A 23,376-nucleotide genomic window follows, 5' to 3' on the forward strand; every position below is an offset into this window, starting at 1 on the left:
GATCTTCACAGTACATCTTGTGCGTGGCGAAAAATAGATGCAGATCGGACCCACAGAGTTATCAACCAGTCTCTTCCAGAAAATGGTTTCTCTGAAACCGTGTGCTGGAGGTGGATAACAGACAAGGTCCATGACTGATGCAACAAGCAAAGCCTGCTCTGCTCTGCTCTGCTGAAGTGTAGTAAGAGACAAGGGTTGCTAAGGCCTGGTTTAGATTGAGGTTAGGAATCAGTATTTGGCACTGTAGCACTTTCGTTTGTATTTAACAATTATTGTCCAATCATGGCCTAACTAGGCTCAAAAGATTCGTCTCGTAATTTACAATCAAACTGTGTAATTAGTTATTTTTTTATCTACATTTAATACTCCATGCATGTGTCCAAAGATTTAATGGGATGGAGAGAGAGTGAAAAAACTTGCCATCTAAACAAGGCCTAAAGATGATGCAAGAGATTAAATGGATGAATGCTGCAATAAAATAGTATTGAGTGATGGCATGCTTTTTCAGATCCGAAGATAGGGAGAAAAAAAAAATAAAGGCTATTGTTAACTCGCCGCCTTCCTTCCCGATGCAGGGAGGGGCTGATGATGAGTCAGAAAGCTGATAAGCCACATGCTGCATCCATAGACGGCCTTGGGACCTTGCTAAAATTGACTCGCAAAAGAACAAGCAACAAGAGACCCAAAGGGTTTCTTGCAAGTACCCCTCATGATGCATATCCAACTATAAGAGGGCCCTTGCTCAATCACTGAGCAGGCCCGCACTCATTGAAGAGGCACGCACACACGCACACAGTCAGAGAGCGATCAGGGGAGAGGGGAAGAGGAAGCAGGGCAGGCAGCAGGCAGCAGGCATGGAGCCTCATCACGCAAACAAGGTATGCACTGCTGCCTAACCACCTCCTAGTCAAGATGGGTTCGAGCTGTAAAACTTTTGGCAGGACAAATCGACCGAAATCCTAGATATAACATCTTATCCAAGACCTACCTCGCAAGAAATTTTCCTGATGATGTAGGATTCCTGCACTACTGTCTTCAGGCTTTATCCAGATTATCCAGATGGATGCATAGGTTTTCCTGCAATAGCATTCAGACTAGAGTTTAGCCCGTAGCCACAAAACATTTCTGCATATGAACGTCAGCTCTGTAGAAACACAGAATTGAATCAAAGTATTTTATTCCTGTTCGTGAAAACAATCAAACTTACGAACAGGTCTTACTGTAAACCATTCCGTATCTACAAATAAAACCTTAAACAACAACTTGTGCTAACCTGAGTTATCTTGTTCATCTGCTGTGAAGCCAAAGCTCAGCACGAAGCATTCCAAGTTCATCTCCTGCAAGCTCTACATTTCAGAAAGCCGCAATGCTATGGCTGTGGACGCAATCGAGCGTGCAAGCAAGAGTGATGCTCAGGTTGTTGTCGTCAGCCAGTTTGGGGATAATCACTACAACCGTTTCCGCTACACGCTTGTCTCCTACATCATCGACGACAGATCAACTGGAGAAGTGATATATAGCCCAATCAGGAAGGTGTTGCTAGCAATGATTGAGGCTGCATTTTCAACCATAGACCTTGAATCGCAGTCAGGAGCGCATCCAAGGATTGGTGTCGTCGATGACTTGTCCTTCCACCCCTTTGGTCAAGCCACAATGGAGGATGCTGCTTCTTTGGCTAAGCAGGTAGCATCTGACATTGGAAATGGCTTACAAGGTACGTCCAATGTGTTAGGCTTCCAAAAATCAGCTCTTCAACTATTTTGATCTTCCTCAACGAATTGTATGTTTGCAGTCCCAGTATTCCTGTATGCAGCAGCCCACCCAACAGGAAAGTCTGTGGGTGCAATACGGCGTGAACTTGGCTACTACCGGCCAAATTACAAGGACAATCAGTGGTTAGGTAGCATGCTCCCTGATGTTCTGCCAGTTAAGCCTGATGTTGGTCCAACTCATGTCTCACATAAGAGAGGTGCCACAACAGTTGGTGTTGCACCTTGGATTGAGAGCTACAACGTCCCGGTACTGTCTAAGGACGTCGCAACTGTGAGGAGGATTACCCGCAGGGTGAGTGGACGGGGTGGAGGGCTTCCCACGGTGCAAGCTCTTGCACTCTTCCATGGAGATGATTGCACAGAGATTGCGTGCTTGTTGGATCCAGATCATGTCAGTGCCTATCAAGTTCAGACCGTGGTGGAACAGATTGCAGGAGACCAGGGACTTGAAGTTGAGCAGGGCTACTACACTGACATAACCAAGGATGCAGCGCTCGATAAGTATTTGAAGATTGCTTGTGCTGACGATTGATAAAGCCTGTATAGACTTTATGTGGCTGACATGCTTGTAACCATGAATGTCTGGAGTGCATCCATTGCTGTTTAGTTGTTAATTGTCATCTCAACCTGAATGAAGAACTGATTCTATTTTATACTTTGTGCACAAAATTTCAATAAATTGAGTACTAGAAACAATACAGATTACCAAATCAAACTATAGGAAGCTGTTATTTTCTAATATTATAAGCGAAACAAGCAAATCAAAATAATCTCAATCTATTGATGGCCTGCTGTTAACTGATAAGGACAAATGGACATAGATTGTACTATGCTAGTTAGTAGCACAATAAAGACAAATTCTTGGAATTGATGAGGCTCAACACACAGTACTGGGATGAGAACTTTGTAAAATGGAAATGCCGTATTAGTTAACATGAGTTTGTGGATATCAAGATAAAACTTAATTTATTGTTATATGACGATGTTATATGACAATGGCTTCATCTTTTATGCCTCCTTGTGTAAGAGGCAAAGGTTGCTGAAGATGATGCAAGAGATTAGATGGATGGATGGATGCTGCTGCTCAACAGGCAATAACATAATACCATGTTCTTCAAAATAGTATTTGAGTGATGCCATGCGTTTTTGGATATCAAGACAAAACAATTGTTAACTCGCTGCCTTGCTTCACAATGCAGGGAGGGCCTGATGATGAGTCAGAAAGCTGAAAAGCACATGCTGGATCCTTACATGGCCTTGGGATTAGGGATGGCAACGGGTACCCGCGACCCGTTTATCCGCAGGTAAAAACCCTATTAGGGTACGGGTTTGGGAGATTTTGCCCCCCACGGGTACGTTACTGGGTGATTACCTCACCCATCGGGTGAAGCGGGTATGGGTGCATTCTTGTATACCTCAAACCCGTTACCCGATGGGTTCCCCATTTGAGTATGACACATAGGTCTATCCAGTCATTAAACAGTATATAGAGAAGAAAACCCTAGCGTTCCAATTAATCCTCCTCATTCAGCAGCGCCGCAACCCAGGCGTCTCCGCGTCTGTTCGCATCCACTTCCTGCGCCGCATACTTGCATGATCATTCTGAATCTTTGATGATGTTAGCTTTGTGAATTGTGATCTTGTGTTATTGTTAAATGGGGATAGGTCACCCGATGGGTACCCGTTACCCACGCGGGTGATGGGTCTGGGTAAATTTGAGACCCGTCACGGGTGACGGGTACGGGTGACGGGGTGTTTGAACCCTGGTGGGGGCGGGTGTGTTCTTCTGTCCCCCACCGGGTTTCTCACCCGTTGCCATCCCAACTTGGGATCTTGCTAACTTGACTGCAAAAAAACAAGTAACAAGGGGCCAAAAGGGTTTCTTGCAAGTACCTCTCATGATGCATACCCCGATTCCGCTATAAGAGGGCCCCTTGCTCAATCACTGAGCAAGTGCACACTCGTTGAAGAATGAAGAACCACACACACAGTCAGAGGGGAGGCAGAGGGGAGGCAAAGGGAGAGGGGGGAGAGGACGAAATGGAGCCCAATCACTCAAACAAGGTATCCTTTGGTACCTAGTCCCCTTTTTTCACGATGACTTCAAGCTAAAGGTATGGGTAGAAAAAATGATACAGCGTTCGAAGTCCACCTCGGTCCAACATCGGTTGAGGTGGTTTGACCATGTCCAAAGAAGACCTCCAGAGGCACCAGTACATTATGGAGTCCTAAGCCAAGCTAATAATATGAGGAAAGGTAGAGAAAGACCGAAATTGACATGAGGGAGGCAATAAAAAGATATTTGAAAGTTTGGGATATACTTAGAGATATATGTTTAAATAGAAGTACTTGGAAAGCAGCTATTGAAGTGCCTGAACCGTGACTTGGGGCTCTCGGTGGGTTTCAACTCTAGCCTACCCCAATTTGTTTGGGACTGAAAGGCTATGCTGTTGTTGCTCGAAGCCCACCTTGATTTCCTGATCCTAGACCTACCTCAAGAAAATCTGCTGATATATGCTCACCTGGTCGCAAATTTCCTGTTGCTGTGCTGCCTGCATTATCATCTTCAAACGCAATCCAAATTATTCAGGCTGATGCATCATTCTATTTCTTCCTGCAATAACACCTACAATTTAGTACAGGATCACAAAAACAGAGTAATTCATCTTAAGCTCATACATCAGCTCTGTAGAAACATTGAATCAAAACTGAAGAATCAGCCTGAAGCTTTCATTTGTCTGGCCAAGTAATCAAACACTGATATCACAACGAAGTCTGGTCCTCAAGAAGCTGCCTTTGATAGGGGCAGTAAATTACTATTACCTTTTACCACTTCACTGCAACTTATTACATATGAATATGTTTGTCGTATTAAACTGACTTTGATAGCACCATTTCGTCAATTTTTTCTTTCCTTTTCTTTATTTCTAATGTGATTAGTTTATGCCACAAACTGTGTTCCCTGATTGTATCACTTTCTTCGTGCAAAGACGTGATTAGTAAGCAAGGTAAAAACGGTATGGACATACAAAAATTGTGACTGTGTGTCGGTGTTTTCGGACCACCGACGAGTAAATTTGTATTTGCGCGTCTGGCTTGGATGGTGTGCTCGGAGGACACAAGGGTTTATACTGGTTCGGGCGGAACCTCCCTACGTCCAGTTTGCTGTTGCTCGTGTTACCGGCACTTGGTTTGCAGTAGGGGTTACAAATAGGCGAGAGAGGGAGAGGATCCCAAGTCTCTGATGGAAGGAGTGAACGGGTGCTGAGAGCTCGTTTGCCGCTCAGCCGTGTGCTCGTGTTGTGCTCTTGTGTTCTTGTGTTCTGTTCTCTCTGTGTCGAGATCTCGATCCCCCTTCATGGCGCGCCCTGCTTCCCTTTTTATAGGCGAAGGGAAAGCGCGGGTTACAGAGGATGGAAAAGGAGAAGAACGAGAGAGAGAAGAAGGCTTCCAAGGCTGCCGGGTCCTTCTTCTCCTTCATGAGGGTCCCGCTGATCCTGTAGATGTCAACAGGGACGGCTCCATGTCGCGGCCCTGTTCGTCACTGGCGCCATGCGCAGGCGTCATCAACCGGTCATGGCGTTCCACTCCATCCCGACGGACGTCGTGTTGAACTGACGCGTCTGTTAGCGTCCATACGAGGATTAGACAGAACAGCACCGGCACGTCCGACACTGTTCTTGATGTGAATCCCTAGGTATGGCCCGTCATAGCCACGGGTTACATCGAGGCGTGCCAGTCTCTTCCCTGGCGTCAGAGTTTTGACCCAGGCCCATATGCTTGGACCTGGAGCGGTTGGCGACGGTATAGGTCCCCGTCGGACGAGACGGAATCCGCGTCCTTGGGGTCGGGTGAGACGGAGCCCGCACCGAAGGGGTAGGGCGAGACAGAGCCCGTGGCCTTGGGGTCAGGCGAGACGGAGCCCGCACCCAAGGGGTTGGGCGAGACGCAGCCCGCTCTGAAGGGGTTGGGCGAGACGGAGCCCGCGGCCTTGAGGTCGGGCAAGGCCTTTTAATACGTCTCAAGCCATACGGGAAAGTCAGCGTGGGCGCTAACTTCCTTGCTTTGGGTATTCTTAATATCGATACCCGACACTGTGTTGGTGTCAACTTACTCCAAGAAAGCTGTTGAGTGTGATCTCGTCCATGCCTGTCCTTAGAAACCATTCGATGTCAAGCACGAACTGCTTTAGTGTGTTGCCCTGCTAAAAACGACAAATGTTATATCGCTATATGTTGTGCATTTATGGTAATTATAGTGATTGAAGTACACAAATGTTTAAAGATCATTTACCACTCGGTCCAAGACAGGTGCAGCCTCGACAATCGTCCCTTGTCGCGAAGCAAGGTCGTAGGACGTATCTTCGTCATCCGAAGATTCAATGTCGGCGTAGTCGGCTTGGGTCCATTGAGTCTTCAACCTAGTCCGTGTGCCACCACGGTACCAAGATAGGTATGCGCGGAAGTTGTAGTTGGTGTGCGGCCGGTCGTTTTCATACAGGTTGTCATGGAAAAGGTCCCACAGATCCATGTGCTGACGGTGCAGCGTCTCAAACTCAACTATCTTCTTCTGTTTCTGACAATCAATCCTGAAAATGTTCATTCCTTGTGATATACAATTTCAGGAAAAAATAACATGTCCTGCCACTTACATTTGCATGAAACAATTGGTGATTTAATAATATACTTGACAACTAGATCAACTATTTATCTAAGTGGCATGACCAGTTCATTTGGTATATTTTCAACTAATAAATCTAGTCAATGGTCTAAATGGCATCAATAAATCATTTGGTCACATACTAAACTAATATCTCAAATAGTCATATTGATCTAAAAGGCATCAATAAATCATTTGGTCATACACTAAACTAATATCTCAAATAGTCGTACGGGTGTACATGGCATGTAATGACACTTACATGTGCAACTCCATGGATGTCGAGAACAGCTCGATTGGCCACTCCTGACTCAAGCCAAACTGGCGTGCAACTCTGTGTGGAAGGTGATACTCAACGGCGTAGAAGCAGATTAGCGGGCACATCATCATGTACAGGTCTTCGTCCACGCAGCACATGGTGCTTACTCCAAGCTGCACCACCTGTATGTCCTTGTACGGCTCCCAAGTAACCTGCAAAAATAAGCCATCGCGAGCGTAAGTCCGAACAGCTCCCAAGTTACGTAATAAACAATAACAAAATGCAATTAACCTGGTTGTATATCAATTTCTTCCAAGGCATCCCACAACTGTAGGTATTCAATTAGCATTTCAACAGATAAACATCCTTATATATATCCCTGATCCAACTTTAGTCTTCTAGGGCTTGGACAGCAGCTCTCTGATTGAGTGCCCTCCTCAGAACCATAGCAACAAAGGCAGGTGCTAGCTCTATGAGGGAGTGACCATGGGGCCAATAATCAGTCCAAAACAGTGTGTTATGATAATTGAGAAGTGAACAATGCTGAAGTGTTGGCATGAATAGGTAACTGCAGTCCCGCTCAAGGTCAACCAGGTTGCATTTTTTTGGAGCCACAACCAGCGCATCCATAGACCCCATTGAAGATTTACAAGATTATGAATGAATACCCTCCGAGCTCGCTTGGCATACATACTTTTTTTCCCAGGCAACAAGGTGGATACCTCCGTTGATCTCCCTTTGAAGAAAAAAAAAGAATCTTGTCAATAGCCAGAGTAGCCACATAGGGACACCAATTGCGATCAGTGGGTAGACAGGGAAGGTGGTGGGGAGAACCTGAACCAATAGACCAGGGTGCTCATACTTGCTATGTCTGTTCAATCTGTTATACCCATCACCTCTTTCCTAAATCTCATTTATGCCTTGTTTAATGTGGCACTTACATTTGTTCAAATGAGAGTCTAGACTAGAGGATACTTAAAGCGTTCTGCTGAAGATTGTCTGAAGGTCCTGACAACATCATTACAGGTTTAGCTGACTTGTTCACAAAGATCTACTTGGATCTTACTGATTAGTGTATGATTCTTTCGGTTTCCATGAGGACACTGCATGCATTATCCTCCCCTTCCATCCTTGTAGCAGCCATCTGCTATCTTCGTCGATGACAAAGTCTTCATGATAATGCTTGTTTTTTTCATCTATTGATCTCTTCAGGATTGCTTTATTAACAGGAAGTTGCTTGAACCCAGCCTTGAGACATCTCACTTGCCACTGTTTGTAAGTCTCTGGCCTCTCAATCCTTTCTGCACCCTCACACGCTACAACGTTAAGTGCACTTGCCCCAAGCAGATCCCTTTCTATCTGTATCCTATCTTCGCTCTGGAGAGCAGTTGCATCGAGCATGTCAAACAGCGCAGAATAATGGAACAAAACCTCTCTGAATCGTGGCAGGAAGAATGGGGAGCTGTACATCCCATTCGCAATGCCAAGAATGAGAACCTCTGGGTTGATCCTCTTCATGGTACGCAGTACCCTATCCCTTGCACTATCTATGTCTTCTGTCTCATCACCAAGATATTTTGTTCTGTACATGCAGTTGACTATAAGCACCTCATCATTGTCAATATTGAGATTCTCGATGCAGATATCTTCCCATTGTGAGGCGATCCCTTGGTACTCTAAAGGCACATTGAACATTTCTGCATACTCGGCCAAGCGTTTTCCTGTCGCCTCAATTATTGCACGGGGGCGAAAACCTGGCTGAGGTAAATCTATTCCTGTGATACGAAGCTTTAGGGGGCCACCTTCTTGCTTCGCAAAGCGCTGGATTAATGATGGCCACTGAAAGCCGAGTGTGATGCCAAAATCAATGATATGAACCTTTGGTCGCCCGTTCAATAGGTCAGCAATTGTTTGGTTGGAGAAGTAGTATGCCACCCTAGCAAAAGGGCACACTGCATTGAAAAGGCGGTAGGCCTTTAACATGTCTGTGGCCCTTGTTCGTTTCTCCATCAGTTTCTGATACATTTGACTCCCTGTCCCGGTCAAGCGTGCCTCAAGACCAATTGCAAAGTAAAGTGCCAGCCTCTGAGAGCCATCTCCATATGGTGAAGCGTGATGCCTCATCTTCTTCAGTAGCTCACTGGCAAATGGAAGGTTGTTTACTACTATTGCTTCTGCACACTGCATGAGATGAGCCCTGAGGTCAATCCCCTCCTCTTTCTTCTTACCTCGTGACTTCATCTGCCCTTGGCCATATCCTTTTCTCCGAACATTCTGTGAACTGCTGTTTGCTTCTTTTGCCTTAATTTCTCTAAGATGAGCAACATCACAATGGAACTGCCAATCACAGAGCAGAACACTGTCAAACATTTCATCCCGGGTTGTTTCACTAATCGAGATGGCCAAATGCTTACTATTCTTTGCTTCCAAAAACTCCAAGTCCACATGTGGATGACTCTGTATTTTGCTTACATGCTTGCCCTTTTGTCCAATTGTTGCCTTTATCATTTGATTGGAATCAGGAAGGCCATTACTGTCCAGATCAACCAATTTCACAATACTGGGGACAAACTTATTTGCTTCCTCAGCACCTCTCTCAAATTGCAAAGACAAATAGTCACATTCAGAAGCCCAGTCATTGGCAACCAGGTGCATACCTTGTGGCCCAATAATATCAGTGAAAAAACTACCACTGCATGCCTGTTCACTATAATTGTCTTGGGGACAATCTACTTGGGTATCTCTACTGATCATTGTCTCCTTAGGTGAAGATGGATATGCTTGTCCAAGAATATCATAAAATGGCTTCTCCATGGCCTGAAGTGCATCATGTTGTTGGTATATGTTGGCCTTCTCATCAGTGCCCTCCTCCATTAACAGTCGGTTTATGTAGTCGAGAGTCGTATTTGAGTTTATCTCGCAATACTCAGGACTTTCCATTGTGCTAGAGCTCCACTAGATCTAGCTGTTCTTGAAAAGTTTATGATCTACAAAAGATAGACCCCACCTTTCACTTTTGTTTCTTGGCCATGCGTTGAGGGATTTACCTTCCAAAACATGGTTGCCAAAAATGTATTATCATAACTAAGATGCCCTGTTTATTAGCTGCAGAGAAAAAAAGGATAAAAGTGGTCAGCATGCTGCTAGTTCTTCTGTCAACAGAACAGTGAAAGTCCTGCTCAGAAATTAGCTAGCTTGAAACTTTGTGCCTCACAGCTTTTGTCCTCTTCTACTCAAATTTGTGTCGTCCCTACTTCTAATATACAATGCCATGTTTTTTTTATTTGTGCCCCTTAAGGAGTTGATTAATTTTTTTCTCAAACACGCAAGAGAGTTGCTCATCATTTCTTTAAGAGAGAAAGAAAAATAGTACAAAGGAGAGAGAAGAATCCCCCTCCCCAAGGGAAAAAAAACTAGACCAGAGCAACTAGCCTTCGACAACTGACAAGACCTGTGACTATGGGACACAAGGCCAAAGAAACTAGTCTAGTACAGGCAAAGCGACAAATAACACCAACAAAAACTTAGCAAAAATCAAACCACAATAAGCGACCCAGCTAAAAACTATAAATTTGGTTATCATGAAATTCCTCTTGCGCATCCCAGAAGTAATCCCAAAGTTCACCGGCAGGTGGCAGCTACATGTTGTTTGCAAGACCAACTAATCAGGAAAAAAAAAACTTCATCTTTTGCATGAAACGTACAATAATTCTTCTAAAAGTTGTAGTGATCTTGTTTTATCCACATAATGTAGTGCTTGTAATTGAAGGGCGGGCCTGGTGCAAGCGGTAGAGTCTTACCGCCTGTGACCGGAAGGTCCCGGGTTCGAGTCGCGGTCTCCTCGCATTGCACAGGCGAGGGTAAGGCTTGCCACTGACACCCTTCCCCAGACCCCGCACAGAGGGTACGCCCTTTTAATGTAGCGCCTGTAATTGTAAAGTCATAGCTTTGGCAATCATAAGCTTGGAACTCTGGAAAAGCATCTCCTGTTGAGAAATAATGTTGATGCGTCAAAATTTAGCGGATGAAATTTGAAGTTGCATAGGAATATAAAGTTCAAACAGACTGTACTCGAAAAAGATGCAATTATAAATAGCACTTCTGCTTAGTCGATTGATGTGAATAGCAGAAAATTACCTAATGAAGAACCTGATTAGCTTTCTTCAATCTCTCTTAGCCCTAGTGGATGGTGAAGGAAGGTTAAAACCCATGAAATGAACTTGCTTTACAGACATGGAGAGTATTGGTTGTTGTTTGGTGCTTAAGAAAGAGGCTGGGATGTCTTGTCGTGATGCTGATGATTGGTGCTGCTTTTGGACTTTACTTCTTGTCATCTTTTTCTCAACATGTTTCTGAGGATGGGTGACATTTCTTGTAAGCATCTTCTTGGCTTTCTGATTTATTAAAAATATGATTGTGGCATGAAGCTAACAGAGTTTTCCATATGTCTTGTGGATACATTTCCTCTGTCACAAACTAGGCAACATTGTTATTCAGCCAGAATGGGCTATTTGTTTTTAAATTTTTTTCCCAGATGCCTCGGAACAATTATACTTTCAACAATCAATCACTGCATAATAACATCAATAAATTGAGTAGGAGCCTTAGGGAAACAATATAGAATCCCAAATCATACTGGTAGTATAATGTAAGCAAGAAGGAAATTCACAAACGACTAAAAACTTGCTGGAAATTCTGAAAATTTGAATACAATTTACTTTTTTTTTAGAAGTATTTCAAATTAATATTGATTCTAGATTCTTTTATTTAAAATGGTTCATGACTGTGCTCTTGTTTTCTTCCAACCCGAAACTAGAAGTCATTTTAGGATCCACATTAGTCAACGTTTTGTTCGACCATCAGTTTACAATTAATTATACACAATGACAACAAACTACTGATCCTACAGATTCATCATGAAGAAGATTATATTACAAGTAAATAGACCAGCTCCCCTAAGCTTATTCTCCATGATTCACATTTTTGGTTCACATTCATTTATCTCCTGAACACACATAACAAATAGAATGTGATCCAGCATATGTTGTTCCATTGGGCAGTCAGAGGCAACTCAGGCAATAGATGTCAGGAGGTACTCAAATATCTCTAGTTGTAGATTGTTGAGGAATGGGTCAGCGGGAAGACAATACCGGACGGGGAATTCTCCGTTGACATCTTGAGCTGGAATATCCCAGCCGGTGAATCCATCCAGTCCAGGTGTAAAAAAATAAGCAGAGCCGACGATACAACACATCAACTGTACAGCTCAAAAGTTTTTCATAGAACCTACTCCGTATCATTTACTATGACCACGCCTGCACTCGAGTTATTTGCTACTTCAGGTAGAACGGCGGGCGGAACATCTGGAAGGACGACTTGTGCGATGCCAACACCAGCAGGAGCGCCACCACCGCCGCGACAGCCCACGGCGACGTGCCGCTGCCGCCGCGGTCCGTGTCCGACGACGCGCCACCTTCAAACTGGCCCCGCCACCACCAGGACACGCCCGGCACGACGAGCCTACCGTCGGCGTCGAACAGCGCGTGGTGCGCGAGCACGACCAGCGCGAGGAGCCCGAGCAGCAGGAGCACGCAGAGCCCGGCCTGCGCGCGCCTGCGCAGCTGCTCCTCGTACTCGTCGATCTGCCATGTCAGGTAGAGGAAGAAGGCGACGATGCTCGAAACGGCAAGCAACGGCCCCTGCGGCATGCCGCCGCCGCCGTCCAGCCACCCTTGCCGCCATCTGAGTTCTCCTGTCGTCTCGTCCATGGAGAAATGGAGACGTGTGACCGTAGACAGCCCGTGGATGATGTGTTAGCCTAGAAATCGTTGTCATCCGTGATCCGTGCTGTGAGCTTGGCGCCTGGTTTTATAAGCTAGTGGTGGTGCCTGTAACTTAATTATGTGTGACTAGATTGGAAGGGTGTAGATGCATGCCGAAATGCCCCCGCGTGCCCTTTATTTGTGGGAGTGGGCACGTGATGGCAGCGCCGCTGTCTGGATCACTCGGGCGACAAGCAGCAAGCTTCTAGATGCAATTCCGGCCACATAATCATCATCTACAGAATACTAGAATTCTTTTGTGGCAATACAATCTGTCAATTTCCAACAGAATATATAATAGAGAAAAGAGAATTTAGAGAAGAAAAAAAAACTAAACGATGTTACGACCCCGTCAATGGAAGTGTCTTTCGAGCAAGAAATTTCATGGCACAAGTCCAAACAATTTGACACAAAGTGGAGTTCTTTGACTCGATAATGTAGTTCAGTTCAGTCTACCATGAGCTTGCTCGGTTCCCAGCCGCAGTGCGCCACACCCATCCCGATCAGAGCACTAACGAAGAGCAATCAGCAATCGGACCACATCTTCAACTTTTTTTTTCTGGAACGTGCCGTTGCCACGGTATTCATTAGGGAGGAGGAGAGTTTTACAAATTATTAAAACTGGTACGGTAATTTATGGTTACCGAACCAAACACCGACAGAGCTCGCATAGTTGTGATTACAAAAGAAACTACGTAGCAGCCGCGCAAAGGACATGCAAAGGGACAAACAAACACAAGCCCTAAACCCAGCGGCTAAAAAGCGTCCTGCTCCAAGTGAGATCGAGCACGATGACCACCGGATCGCAATCTGGAGCGAAAAGCTTCCCTCTTATACATCTTATAGGGCGACAACGGCTCAGCAAACAATGCCACCGCAGGCTCCGGACCCTACGTCATGTCTACTATCCTAGCTTTTGCTTCAGCACATCTTGTGCCAAAACAGTCAGGTTGGAGGCCTCGGCCTCACATCTTCAACTTCAACGCCCACGCCTATGCCCGCCGGACGGCCGGAGGACGAAGCAGATCATACGCCTATTGTGGATGGAGAGACTCTCCGCAGTCCACGAAAGTAGACAGCACCGTCGTCCTCATGGACGGCGCCCCGTGTTGTGTGCCCACGATGCCGCCAACGCACACGGGGAAGGAGCCAAAGAACCCCGCCGCCGCATTCTTTTCCTTGCGTTGCGTCCGCGCGGGGCTTCCAGTGGTGGGCTCAGGCGGCGGCGAGGATGCGACCTGAAGCCGAGGACGACGGTGGCAGCGGCGGCGCTAGAGCCCTCGCGACCTCACGCGATCTGTTTCAGGCCTCACCATCCAGGTTCGTTACTCACTTGTCTGAATCGAAAAAGGGTAATATGCCTCAACTCACCCGTTCATTTCATTGGCCTTTCTTTTCCAAGATTGAACGAATCTCCCGTTGCATTTTGCCTGAGCGAGTAGCCGACGAGTACAGTACTAGTACTAAACAAAATAAAGCAGGCCACACGCATATTTTTTGTGCGAGCTAATTTTGGGATGGAGAATAAGACTAGCCTGATAACACCATTGACGGGAATTGAGAGAGATTTTGTGTAACCTTATGTTTGTGTTTGTCGGTGCTGTATGATTTTGCAGATAGAGGCAAGTGGCTCTGAGTTTGCAGAGATGCTGAAAGGCAGTTGAGGGATGCATCATTCAAAGTTTCAGACAGCAATCTGAGTGGGACTGGCCGATGTATTGTCTTGTCCAGAGATCACGTACTATTCACGTCCACATCACCGTGTTAATTTGAGGAGCGCTTCAGTTCAATGTCTTCCGTTAACAGGTACCAAACGTACCCTGTTTCCAGCCAGTGAGGAGGATGTTCTGCAGAGGCAGCGAAGTAAACGAAAGCTGGCAAACTGAACTGAAGAATTATGAAAGGAACTCGTCAAGAAGGTCCCAGGTCAATCTCATTTATTCTCGGTCAAAACTCTTTCAAATTGGGCATCTCATATACAAATCACAATGCCGCTGGATGGCTATTAGGCAATGCAGTCTGTACAGGATAATCAGAAAGTAAAAAAACTTCCATCACGTAGCTGCATCTGCCCAACCGGGCGTTACATTGGACGAGGGCGGATGCAACAGTGGACGAGCCGACCACCCAGTGATGGACGGCCACTGTTGTGTGTTTGGTTTAGAGAACGCTTATTATTTGCAGGTATTTTTTTGGAAAGAACTTTTATTTGCTGGTATTAGAAAAAAACCGAAAGCTCTTTGTGAGTGGGTAAGAGTAGAACCCCCCTTGACATGTAATTATATTTTTGCAATATTTTTCCTAAAAATCTTGAGTGAGAACATCATTACAACTTTATTATTGCTACAATAACTGATAATAGGTGGGACACAAAATTGCAAATATGGAACAAATAGTCTAGGTTCATCCGTCCATGTGTATTTACTCCATACTAATGCTGTCATATTGACACGAGCTCAAAACACTGTGGTAAGAAAAATCCTGAAGATTTACAGTACACCAACCCTACTCTACATATGTCTGTTGATCTAAAACACTTCAAACTATGAACAGTATACATGTCGTGTATAAATATATATAATATATATAGATATACACGGTTTCATCAAAATGCTGCCCTCGCTGCACTGCGTGCTGCTTCCCGCCTCATCTCTGATTCTTTCCCACTTCCTCGGAAGTACAGGTAAACACGCTGCAGGAAGCAAAGCTTACGGTTCAGAACCAATGAAGGTATCAAGAGATGAATAGAAAAGCAGTAGGCAGTGACTTCACCTGAATGACCCACATGCTTAACAAAGACTCCAGGCAGAACAATGCAAAGCCAATGAAGTAGAAGATCTGCAGGTCAAAATAGTTTTAACATGCAATGGAGAGTTATTGTTGTGTCCAGAAAACATGTTATGCGAGACAAGAATTTGTTTTTGATGTATATATCATTTGTCTTTGCAGGAAATATAGGTACTGTCGTGTGGAATTCTGATTTACTGGATTCAAACTGAATAATAGCGGTAAACTCACTCACCCCAACAATGACGCTGTTGCCTATCAAGCTGATTGCTGGAAGAATCCCACTGCACGACAAGTAGACAGGTGGAAGAAAATTACATTACAATTCAGATTCAGGACTTCTCAAGAAAGAAAGATGTCCAAACAATAGCGTAAAGTGTAAAAAAATGTATAACTCACGTTAATGATTTTCCCACAAAGAGAATTGAAGGAGAAACAGCTGCATACACACAGAAGGCGATATGAACCTGCGTGTGATCAGCATGAGCATGTGAGATTTATAGGCTTATCGTTAACACAATCTAATACGGCTTATCGTTAACACAATCTAATACAGCAATGTTACCGGAAGCTTACCAAGTAGAAGAGGAAAAACCATCCAAATTTAAGAGCGCTCTCATTCCTGTACACATGTGTTGTGGACAGAAGCTATATGAGGCTATGCAATGCTAATATGTCCATAAAGTTTAAACCCATAGAATGAGATATTATTTATGGGGAGGAAACAACTTATGGATAACATTGCATTTACCTCATTGCACGGTATAGTGGCCGGTACCAAAGGTAGTAGGCACCAGGGCATCCAAGAATGAAGTATATGATTGCAAGAAACCATATCTTAGGACCTGCACCAAGGAACAAAATAGCACACATTCTTTCTTTAGATAATGAATTAAATTGCCCTCGCCTCTTCATCAGCAGATGCACATGGCCATGAACCATACGACGTCGGTTTTTATCGCATACCTGACCCTTTTGCCCAGGCAGCGGTAACACAGATTATGTTCCAAAACAGGCACAAGACCAACCCTACCAGACATATATCAGGATAGACATTAATAAATTTTGTATTATAATGAGAGACCGTTATTGCGTGGAGACAACATGAAGCACAGGTAAGTACTAACAATGGCATTTCAGATAAAGGATAAAAGAAAACGCACCTAAGAGTGACGCAAATGCAACATACAGTGTTCTTTGCAGATGAACAGGTATCTCGTTGCCAATATCATTATGAATGATGGGGAAAAATGGTGGCCAATTTTTCTCTTCCAGTACAATGCCAGCTGCAAGAGAACATGGATAACGATGCTATTATTATTAGTGAAAGGAAGTATTTGCGAATGATGTCAAAAAATAGCAAAGCAACGTCAGACGATGAACTCTGAAACTCCACCTCGTGCTGCAGCATCTTCTCGCCTTTTTATTTCCTACATGGAGCAGAGCTAGGTTTAACAGAGAAATCAACAAACTGGGGCAATATACAAGGTACGGGATAATTTCTACTAAAGTTTTGCGCCATAGTATGTTAGACCAAAGACCATTTCCACAAAATCATCAAGAACAGCATGCTGATGCCAACTATTCCAGTCTCTGTATTGGATCCAGTTACCTTCTCACGCCTGTTCAACTCGGCCTCCTTGGCCAGAAGCTCCTTCTCCCTTGTCTTCATGTCCTATGTGCATGAACAACCAAGCAAGAGTGAATTATCATGTTACTAGACTTAACGTCGATAACATCCATCTAGTAACATGAATAGTCGCAACTACCTTGTTTGTGTCCATGGGGATATCCACTGGGGTAGCAAAGTCATTGTAGAAGTCAGCAGGTTCAGGAGGAAGAGGCGAAAGGCGTGTGCTAGGAGGAGCCGAAGGGCGTTGTGATTGCTGCGTGAACGCAATGTTGTATTCGCATGATCATTCAGCTAAAGCATTTTATTTTACTTTTTGTCACTGAAACATTCCGTGCATTGCAGACTCACCGTCGTGTAGAACGTGCCACCGGAATAGCTGGACTGAGCAGTTGATCCTCCTCTTTTAGCTTGGTCCTGGAGAATAGAGCAGCATGAGTGCAGAATTGTGTGCGCGCACGCGCGCGCGTGCGCAGGGAAGATTAATAAGGACTTGATCACTTGAGCATACATAGTATGAACTCTAAGCACAAGGAACAGGGCTTGAAAGCAACTAGGAAGGCGCGCGGGGGGGGGGGGGGGGGGGGGGGTGCTATATCAGTATATGGTTAATCTATTATTACCAGCAGTAAGCCGGTAACAGGATTTTCCTAGAATCCTTCACTCGGAAGTTTGAGAAAAAAAAATGAATTTTAATAAGGTAACCGATCACAACTCACTGGTATCTCAGTGTTAAAGCCTACTTTTCCCCATCAGGTTGGTGCATACAGTTCGAGAAAAAAAATTGATACAATAAAAACTCATCCGTCTCCTTGGCCGGTGATTTAGCTCAGATCGCCTGCATGATCATGTTTGTATAGAAATTCCAACACAATTCAATCCAGTTGCAGAGATACAGAGCATGTGATCGTCTATTCTCTGCAAGCATCAACCTTATCTCATGCCTTTCTCTATTGTTCTCTGGCTTTTCTCTTCTGAAGAATACCGTTCTTTTTCATTGCAACTGAACTTGGCACAAAGTTTGATCATGGAAGCAGTCAAGCTCAGCAGCTAGGAAATAAAGCAACTCCGGAAGAAAGAAACGAAGGAGCAGATACGCAGAAGCAATCAATCGAAGCAGGGGGAGGAAGAGCCGGACGGAGCTCAGCGCCGGCGCGAGCTGGGCCTGGGCAGGCTTACGGCTTACCGCGAAAGGGTTGACCTCGTCGGCGCCGCCCTCCTCGAAGGGGTTGTCGTACTTGGATCTCCCCGCCATGGATCCTTCCCTCCTGGCGGCTCTCCTTGCTCTGCTCCGCTCCGATGTCAGCAGGGAGAGAGAGGAGGACAAGGACAGGGGCACTCGGGGCAGGGCAGCACAAGAAGAAGAAGAAGAAGAAGAAGAAGAAGAAGCAGAGGACGCAGCAGCCCAATTGGACCTCTGCTCCTTGTGTTTGTGTACTTCCCCCAACCTCCTCCAACGCGTAGAAAACGCAGACGGACTAGAATCAGCCGCGCCTGACTACCTCCGCCGCCGCATCGTCCATGGCGTCTAGAACGGGCAGGGACCAGGGGATGACGAAAATTTTAGCAGACTCCGCGTGGATTTGTCACCCATCCCCGGCCGTCAGCATTTAAACTTTATTTGGTTTTCGCCGTCAAACACATCATCAGCCGTTGCAACGAATGGAAGAGGCACCGGTGGACCTTTGGCTTTGCCGCCCCAGCCACGCCATCCAGACAGCGACGGCGTCGCCATATCCTACTCCTACCTGCTCCCTTGTATAACCGTCCCGATGTACTCCGTGCCACGTAGGAAACCTTTCGGGCCACACATGAGACATGACACATTTGCAATGTGTAAAAGTAAAACTCGCCAGATTACAGCGAAAAATGCTATGTGAGTTCATAATCACAAAAGAATATATAAAAATGAGCACAGGCAAGCAGTATGCTATCGTGCTTTGCCGAAAGGGCAAAAGTCAAGCGTCCGGGGGCCACATGCAGGGGCTGTCTTTCCATTTTCTCTGTTTCGCCTGTCGGGGGATTTCAGTTTCGTTTCAGATAAGAAAGGAACCCCACAAGGCAAAAATAGCAGCTACAGCTGTGCGCCTGGCGCTGCTGCAACCTGCAATTGACAACTAGCGCTTGCACCCCGAAACTGCTTCCTCCAACAGCTGAAAATCAGCGTTCACTCGGTCACACCAAACTTAATTCACATATACTTCATTCCTCTTCTCTCCTGGTTCGGGACTACAGGGGAGAAGGCATCAGAACGGTGGCGCACGAGACGCGGCGTCAGGCCTCATCTGCGCCTCACTGCCTTTCCCGCGGAAGAACCAGTACACTTTCTGCAAACCACAAAAACAAACGTTTGCAGAACAAAACCCATCAGTTTTACTTGTCGGAGGAATGTTTTCAAGTGTATGTATGCTGTATATTCCTACCTGGAAAACCCAGATGCTCAGCAGTGCCTCCAGCACAAACAACGCGAATCCCATGAAGTACATTATCTGAAAGCAAAAGTACTTGTCAGCCACGAAAGGTATCAGTGGTATGAAACTCATGGAAATGGTTGCCACAGATGTTATTCCCTAATCGCTCCCTGCACCCCCGTCTCAAGAACATGTCACATGAAAAGCATTCACAAAATCATGCCAATGGTTCAGGTTCCAGCAGTAACTTGAAGGAGTAGGTAACTAGTTCTGCTCAAGCCATTTTATGGGATGGACAACAGTGGCAAAGCAAGCTTGATATTTTATTACACTAGCTAAGCATAGAAATATTGACAAAGGGAACTGGAGACTGGAGTGGTAACGATTTGATTCTGATTTATGTCTAGATTTGATAGAAGGTAAAGACAACTGATCATTTCTAGTTCCTCGTATTTTCATGGTACATGTATTAACATAGTATCAACTCACCCCAACACCAGCATTCTCTCCTATCTCGCTGATCGATTGAAAAAATCCGCTGCAAATAATAAGATAAGACAAATGAAGCAAATTATAGTTCGAATAGCGAGATAATGCACACGAGAAAGCTAATAAATTAGCAAGCTTATCACACTGCGTTATAAAACTGGATACAACAAAGCAACCTTTACTTATATTCAACATATTCTAAGAAAAGCCCCGATTTTACAATAATTACTTCATAGAAACATGTATTTGTAAAATAACAAACATGTAAACTTGAGTGTCTATGTGAAAAGAGCTTATGCTATCAAAAGACTTACGCCAATGATCTTCCCACATAAAAGAATGGCGGAGAAACAGCGGCGTATATGCAGAAGGCAATGTGAAACTGCAGAGACAATACCAAGTCATGAGCAGATTTTCTACTCCATGGAACAACAAGGAGACCATACAAAGGATCTTGTTTTACACACAAATCTTACAAAGTAGAATAGGAAGAACCATCCATAGCTGAACGCACTATCCTTCCTGGTGAAAGCATTATAATATCAGGTGAATTTATGGTTTTACAGAAACTTTGTAAAAAAATAGTTTTGGAAGCTCAGTAGGAATATAGTACCTCATGGCACGATAAAGAGGTCGGTACCATAAAAAGTAGGCACCTGGGCATCCAGTAATGAAGTATATGACTGCCAGAAACCAGATCCTAGGATCTGCATGGAAGAACATTCATACTAACTAGCAGGAATAACAAATTTAAATAATATGATTATTAGAAGCACATAAATAAAAAATATTTTTTTTTATGAACATACCATGCCCTGTAATCCAAGCAGCAGTTACACATAAAATGTTCCAGAAGAGGCATATGACCAACCCTGCATGAGAATTTTGCAAAAAGTATTAGTTACAATAGTTTTGGAAGCCAGTAATCCTTAAAGAGGGCAGTTTTTAATTAATCCACGCATTTCCTAGCTTCATACCTAGGAGTGATGCAAAAGAGACATACTGTACTCTCTGCAAGTGCACGGGTATATCATTTGAAATGTCAACATGAATGATGGGGAAGAATGGTGGCCAGTTTTTGGGCTCTATTAAAACTCCAGCTGCATGTAAAAGAGGGGTGATAATATAAAATCATGGGACATTTCCGAAGAAAACTGGTACATGCAAAAAATAAAATTAAGGTTACCTCTCGCAAGAGCTTCTTCCCTTCTTTTTATTTCCTAGAGAAAGGAACAAAAGGTTACACAATATAATAAATACTAAAGTTCAAAACTGTGTAAAGTTAGTTGCATACTTTATAAAACAATAACAGTAAATGGTAGATCATATACTCGACTTAACTAGTATATACCTGTTCCCTCCTGTTTAGCTCCGCCTCTTTAGCCATAAGTTCCCTCTCCTTTTTCTTGAGGTCCTGGATTGTGTAGACAAACTCACAAAAGGATCTGATATACTGATATTGAAAGAAAGAAACATAGAGGAAAACTGCTAAGGGAAAAGGAAAACTAGTCTCTAATCCCTCCTCTTTAGCCTGAACCTAACTTCTAGCCTTTTTATCAGCCTTCCAAATAGTTGTCTGTTTTAAAACTGCTTCCCAAATAGAATTATTTAGAATATTATGGAGTTTTCTATCACATTCCTACAGAGTACAGACACTTGCATGGTAGTTTTTCTTTTCTGCAATACCACGACATAGCAGTGACTTCGTAGGACACATATAAGAACCAACCATGGGTTCAATAAAAAGAAAGATAGCAAACTTATTTGTTAGCTTACAGTGGAAACATGGAATGATGGGAACCAAACATCAGGTGGACATACATGTGTAATTTTGATGCTTTGCATAATGATTGAAAGATAGTACAAAATCAATGAAAAAGGCTAAAATAGTAGTAAACGATAGGTAACCAAGCAATTCAAGCAGTCAAACTACCTTTTTGTTATCAAGTGGGATATCTACAGATGCACCAATATCATTGTAGAAACCAGCTGGTTCAGGAGGGAGCGGAGTTGGGCGTGGATGCTACATGAGCAAAAAGATATGATCCTTAGACAGTAATAATGAGCCAAAGCAAAGATAATGAAACACGCATAAATAATTTTGGTCCCATAATAAATTTTTAAATTTTGATTCAGAGCTTGGCAAGTGTGTCCGCAATCCGCATGCCTATGTGCTATTCACAACATATTTTCGTCTTCTGTTTTGCCAAGGCATAACACAAATGAGTAAGATATGTAGAAGTACAGTTTTATGGTGTCAGTCTGTCACGTGTTTGATTGATTGCTATGATACGTTTAGTATTGCAAGTCTGTAATAAGTTGATACATCAACGAAATAAATGGGCTAAAGAATCATACGATAGAACAAACCACAGCATGGAAGACATATGGGTACACTGTATATAGATTCCCTAGTAGAAACATCAGACCAAGTTTAAGAAATTTTATTTCTTATACAATAGTAGAGAAGTGAGTTAAGCGGAAACTAAGCTGGGTTCAAAGAGATGTACAGGATCGTGAGAAATCAGGCAATCTCCTGAACAAACGCCCAATCATGTGAAGAGCAGGAAGAACATAACAGGTAACAGCTAAGATAATCGCGCAATTTGTTAATGGGCATTTTGTTACTCCGTGCAATGTTCAGGTATATTACAGCCAAGGCAAAAGACCCAATCCGACCTGGAAGTGGAGAAAGCATAGTGGATACATCATACGTGACGAGGTTCTTCTAATCAATACCGAATCCCGCAAACGAAGTACCTCCAGCGCGGCGAGAGGTCACCGCTGTTGCGGCGGCGCGCGCCGTAGACATAGCCGACCACCCTCCAGAGAGAGCGCCGCTGCTGTGCCGCCCGCACCATCGTGCGGAGGGAGAACCGCGAAGCCAGCGTCTGAGATGGGTGGGCTAATAACTACCCAGTGACTATGCACCGCAGTTTAGGTGTCGCCGCCGGGCACGCGGTGCGCCGGAGACCGGAGCAGCCGCCGCCCGCCGGACTAGGATGCGAGACGAGCAGGATGCTGGGCCGGCGCCCGGCTTGACTCGAGCCTAGTAGAACTCAAGCCCGTTTGTTCGCTTGGGCCTAAAATGTAATGAGCCCATGCTCCCTGTCGTCTATCTAAAAGAAATTATATTTCCTCTACAAAAAATGAAATGGAATGATATTGCCTTCTCTGAAAACAGAATCATATGGATTAATATGGAATGGTTTTTTTTAGACAAAGGCATCCGGTTGAGGAGTTGCAATGGGCATATCTGCTAGTATTATATATATATATATATATATATATATATATATATATATATACACACACAACACACACGACTAAAACATACGGATTGTCAACATCTACCCGACAGGACTAAAACACTCATGCGATCCATATCTGACAGTCAAATAATCACTGCATCTCATGCGATCCATATCCGGCAGGCAAATAATCACCCCATAGACACTGGAAGGCTAGTAAATAAAATAGAATAAAACTCACGGAATCACCGGCAGGCAAATAATCACCGCATGGAGACACTGGAAGGCAAGTAAAT

General features: G+C 44.3%; 5 protein-coding genes and 1 long non-coding RNA gene across 7 annotated transcripts; 2 read left to right on the forward strand and 4 right to left on the reverse strand.

The window, feature by feature from the left end:
* The first annotated feature begins 522 nt into the window (after positions 1 to 522).
* Positions 523 to 2,454, forward strand: LOC136483881 (formiminotransferase cyclodeaminase-like protein). The gene is made up of 3 exons (XM_066481039.1): positions 523 to 878; positions 1,303 to 1,714; positions 1,793 to 2,454. The coding sequence occupies exons 1-3, from the start codon at positions 855 to 857 to the stop codon at positions 2,302 to 2,304; spliced, it is 948 nt and encodes a 315-aa protein (XP_066337136.1). The 5' UTR covers positions 523 to 854; the 3' UTR covers positions 2,305 to 2,454.
* A 5,298-nt stretch (positions 2,455 to 7,752) lies between these two features.
* LOC136483887 (scarecrow-like protein 9) lies at positions 7,753 to 9,679 on the reverse strand. Its single transcript, XM_066481054.1, has one exon. The coding sequence runs from the start codon at positions 9,628 to 9,630 to the stop codon at positions 7,753 to 7,755; it is 1,878 nt and encodes a 625-aa protein (XP_066337151.1). The 5' UTR covers positions 9,631 to 9,679.
* Positions 9,680 to 11,684: 2,005 nt separating this feature from the next.
* Positions 11,685 to 12,515, reverse strand: LOC136483888 (uncharacterized). Its single transcript, XM_066481070.1, has one exon. The coding sequence runs from the start codon at positions 12,456 to 12,458 to the stop codon at positions 12,024 to 12,026; it is 435 nt and encodes a 144-aa protein (XP_066337167.1). The 5' UTR covers positions 12,459 to 12,515; the 3' UTR covers positions 11,685 to 12,023.
* An 831-nt stretch (positions 12,516 to 13,346) lies between these two features.
* Positions 13,347 to 14,693, forward strand: LOC136483895 (uncharacterized). Its single transcript, XR_010765683.1, has 3 exons — positions 13,347 to 13,832; positions 14,129 to 14,227; positions 14,319 to 14,693. It is a non-coding gene; the product is annotated as an uncharacterized lncRNA (long non-coding RNA).
* Positions 14,694 to 14,780: 87 nt separating this feature from the next.
* On the reverse strand, positions 14,781 to 18,507 carry LOC136519699 (secretory carrier-associated membrane protein 4-like). Its single transcript, XM_066513104.1, has 13 exons — positions 18,116 to 18,507; positions 17,281 to 17,346; positions 17,069 to 17,185; positions 16,912 to 16,974; positions 16,696 to 16,729; positions 16,463 to 16,585; positions 16,266 to 16,328; positions 16,051 to 16,144; positions 15,876 to 15,921; positions 15,699 to 15,766; positions 15,535 to 15,583; positions 15,285 to 15,350; positions 14,781 to 15,204 (listed from the first exon to the last, which is right to left on the reverse strand). Exons 1-13 carry the CDS (start codon positions 18,182 to 18,184, stop codon positions 15,118 to 15,120), a joined length of 945 nt encoding a protein of 314 aa, XP_066369201.1. The 5' UTR covers positions 18,185 to 18,507; the 3' UTR covers positions 14,781 to 15,117.
* Positions 18,508 to 18,735: 228 nt separating this feature from the next.
* LOC136519793 (secretory carrier-associated membrane protein 4-like) lies at positions 18,736 to 22,855 on the reverse strand. 2 transcript variants are annotated; one of them, XM_066513255.1, is made up of 12 exons: positions 22,590 to 22,855; positions 21,763 to 21,852; positions 21,181 to 21,243; positions 21,016 to 21,049; positions 20,807 to 20,929; positions 20,639 to 20,701; positions 20,443 to 20,536; positions 20,306 to 20,351; positions 20,144 to 20,211; positions 19,830 to 19,878; positions 19,353 to 19,418; positions 18,736 to 19,256 (listed from the first exon to the last, which is right to left on the reverse strand). In XM_066513255.1, the coding sequence occupies exons 3-12, from the start codon at positions 21,214 to 21,216 to the stop codon at positions 19,176 to 19,178; spliced, it is 660 nt and encodes a 219-aa protein (XP_066369352.1). In that variant the 5' UTR covers positions 21,217 to 21,243; positions 21,763 to 21,852; positions 22,590 to 22,855; the 3' UTR covers positions 18,736 to 19,175. The 2 variants fall into 2 exon arrangements, with proteins under 2 accessions (XP_066369352.1, XP_066369291.1); XM_066513194.1 differs by having other exon boundaries at positions 22,509 to 22,855.
* Between the last annotated feature and the right edge of the window lie 521 nt (positions 22,856 to 23,376).

Source organism: Miscanthus floridulus, chromosome 1 (genome assembly GCF_019320115.1).
Source record: "Miscanthus floridulus cultivar M001 chromosome 1, ASM1932011v1, whole genome shotgun sequence".
Classification (NCBI taxonomy): domain Eukaryota; kingdom Viridiplantae; phylum Streptophyta; class Magnoliopsida; order Poales; family Poaceae; genus Miscanthus; species Miscanthus floridulus.

Excerpts from the sequence above, each read along its gene's own strand:
- LOC136483881 (XM_066481039.1), top strand. The coding sequence starts at position 855 with ATGGAGCCTCATCACGCAAACAAG. Across the intron at positions 879-1,302 it reads AGCCTCATCACGCAAACAAG|CCAAAGCTCAGCACGAAGCA; the intron begins GTATGCACTGCT and ends TCTGCTGTGAAG. Across the intron at positions 1,715-1,792 it reads CATTGGAAATGGCTTACAAG|TCCCAGTATTCCTGTATGCA; the intron begins GTACGTCCAATG and ends GTATGTTTGCAG.
- LOC136483887 (XM_066481054.1), bottom strand. The coding sequence starts at position 9,630 with ATGGAAAGTCCTGAGTATTGCGAGATAAACTCAAATACGACTCTCGAC.
- LOC136483888 (XM_066481070.1), bottom strand. The coding sequence starts at position 12,458 with ATGGACGAGACGACAGGAGAACTCAGATGGCGGCAAGGGTGGCTGGAC.
- LOC136519699 (XM_066513104.1), bottom strand. The coding sequence starts at position 18,184 with ATGGCGGGGAGATCCAAGTACGACAACCCCTTCGAGGAGGGCGGCGCC. Across the intron at positions 17,186-17,280 it reads GTGGCACGTTCTACACGACG|CAATCACAACGCCCTTCGGC; the intron begins GTGAGTCTGCAA and ends GCGTTCACGCAG. Across the intron at positions 15,767-15,875 it reads GGTTTTTCCTCTTCTACTTG|GTTCATATCGCCTTCTGTGT; the intron begins GTAAGCTTCCGG and ends GATCACACGCAG.
- LOC136519793 (XM_066513194.1), bottom strand. The coding sequence starts at position 22,541 with ATGATGTATCCACTATGCTTTCTCCACTTCCAG. Across the intron at positions 20,930-21,015 it reads GGAAGAAGCTCTTGCGAGAG|CTGGAGTTTTAATAGAGCCC; the intron begins GTAACCTTAATT and ends TTTTACATGCAG. Across the intron at positions 20,537-20,638 it reads TGCTTGGATTACAGGGCATG|ATCCTAGGATCTGGTTTCTG; the intron begins GTATGTTCATAA and ends TCTTCCATGCAG.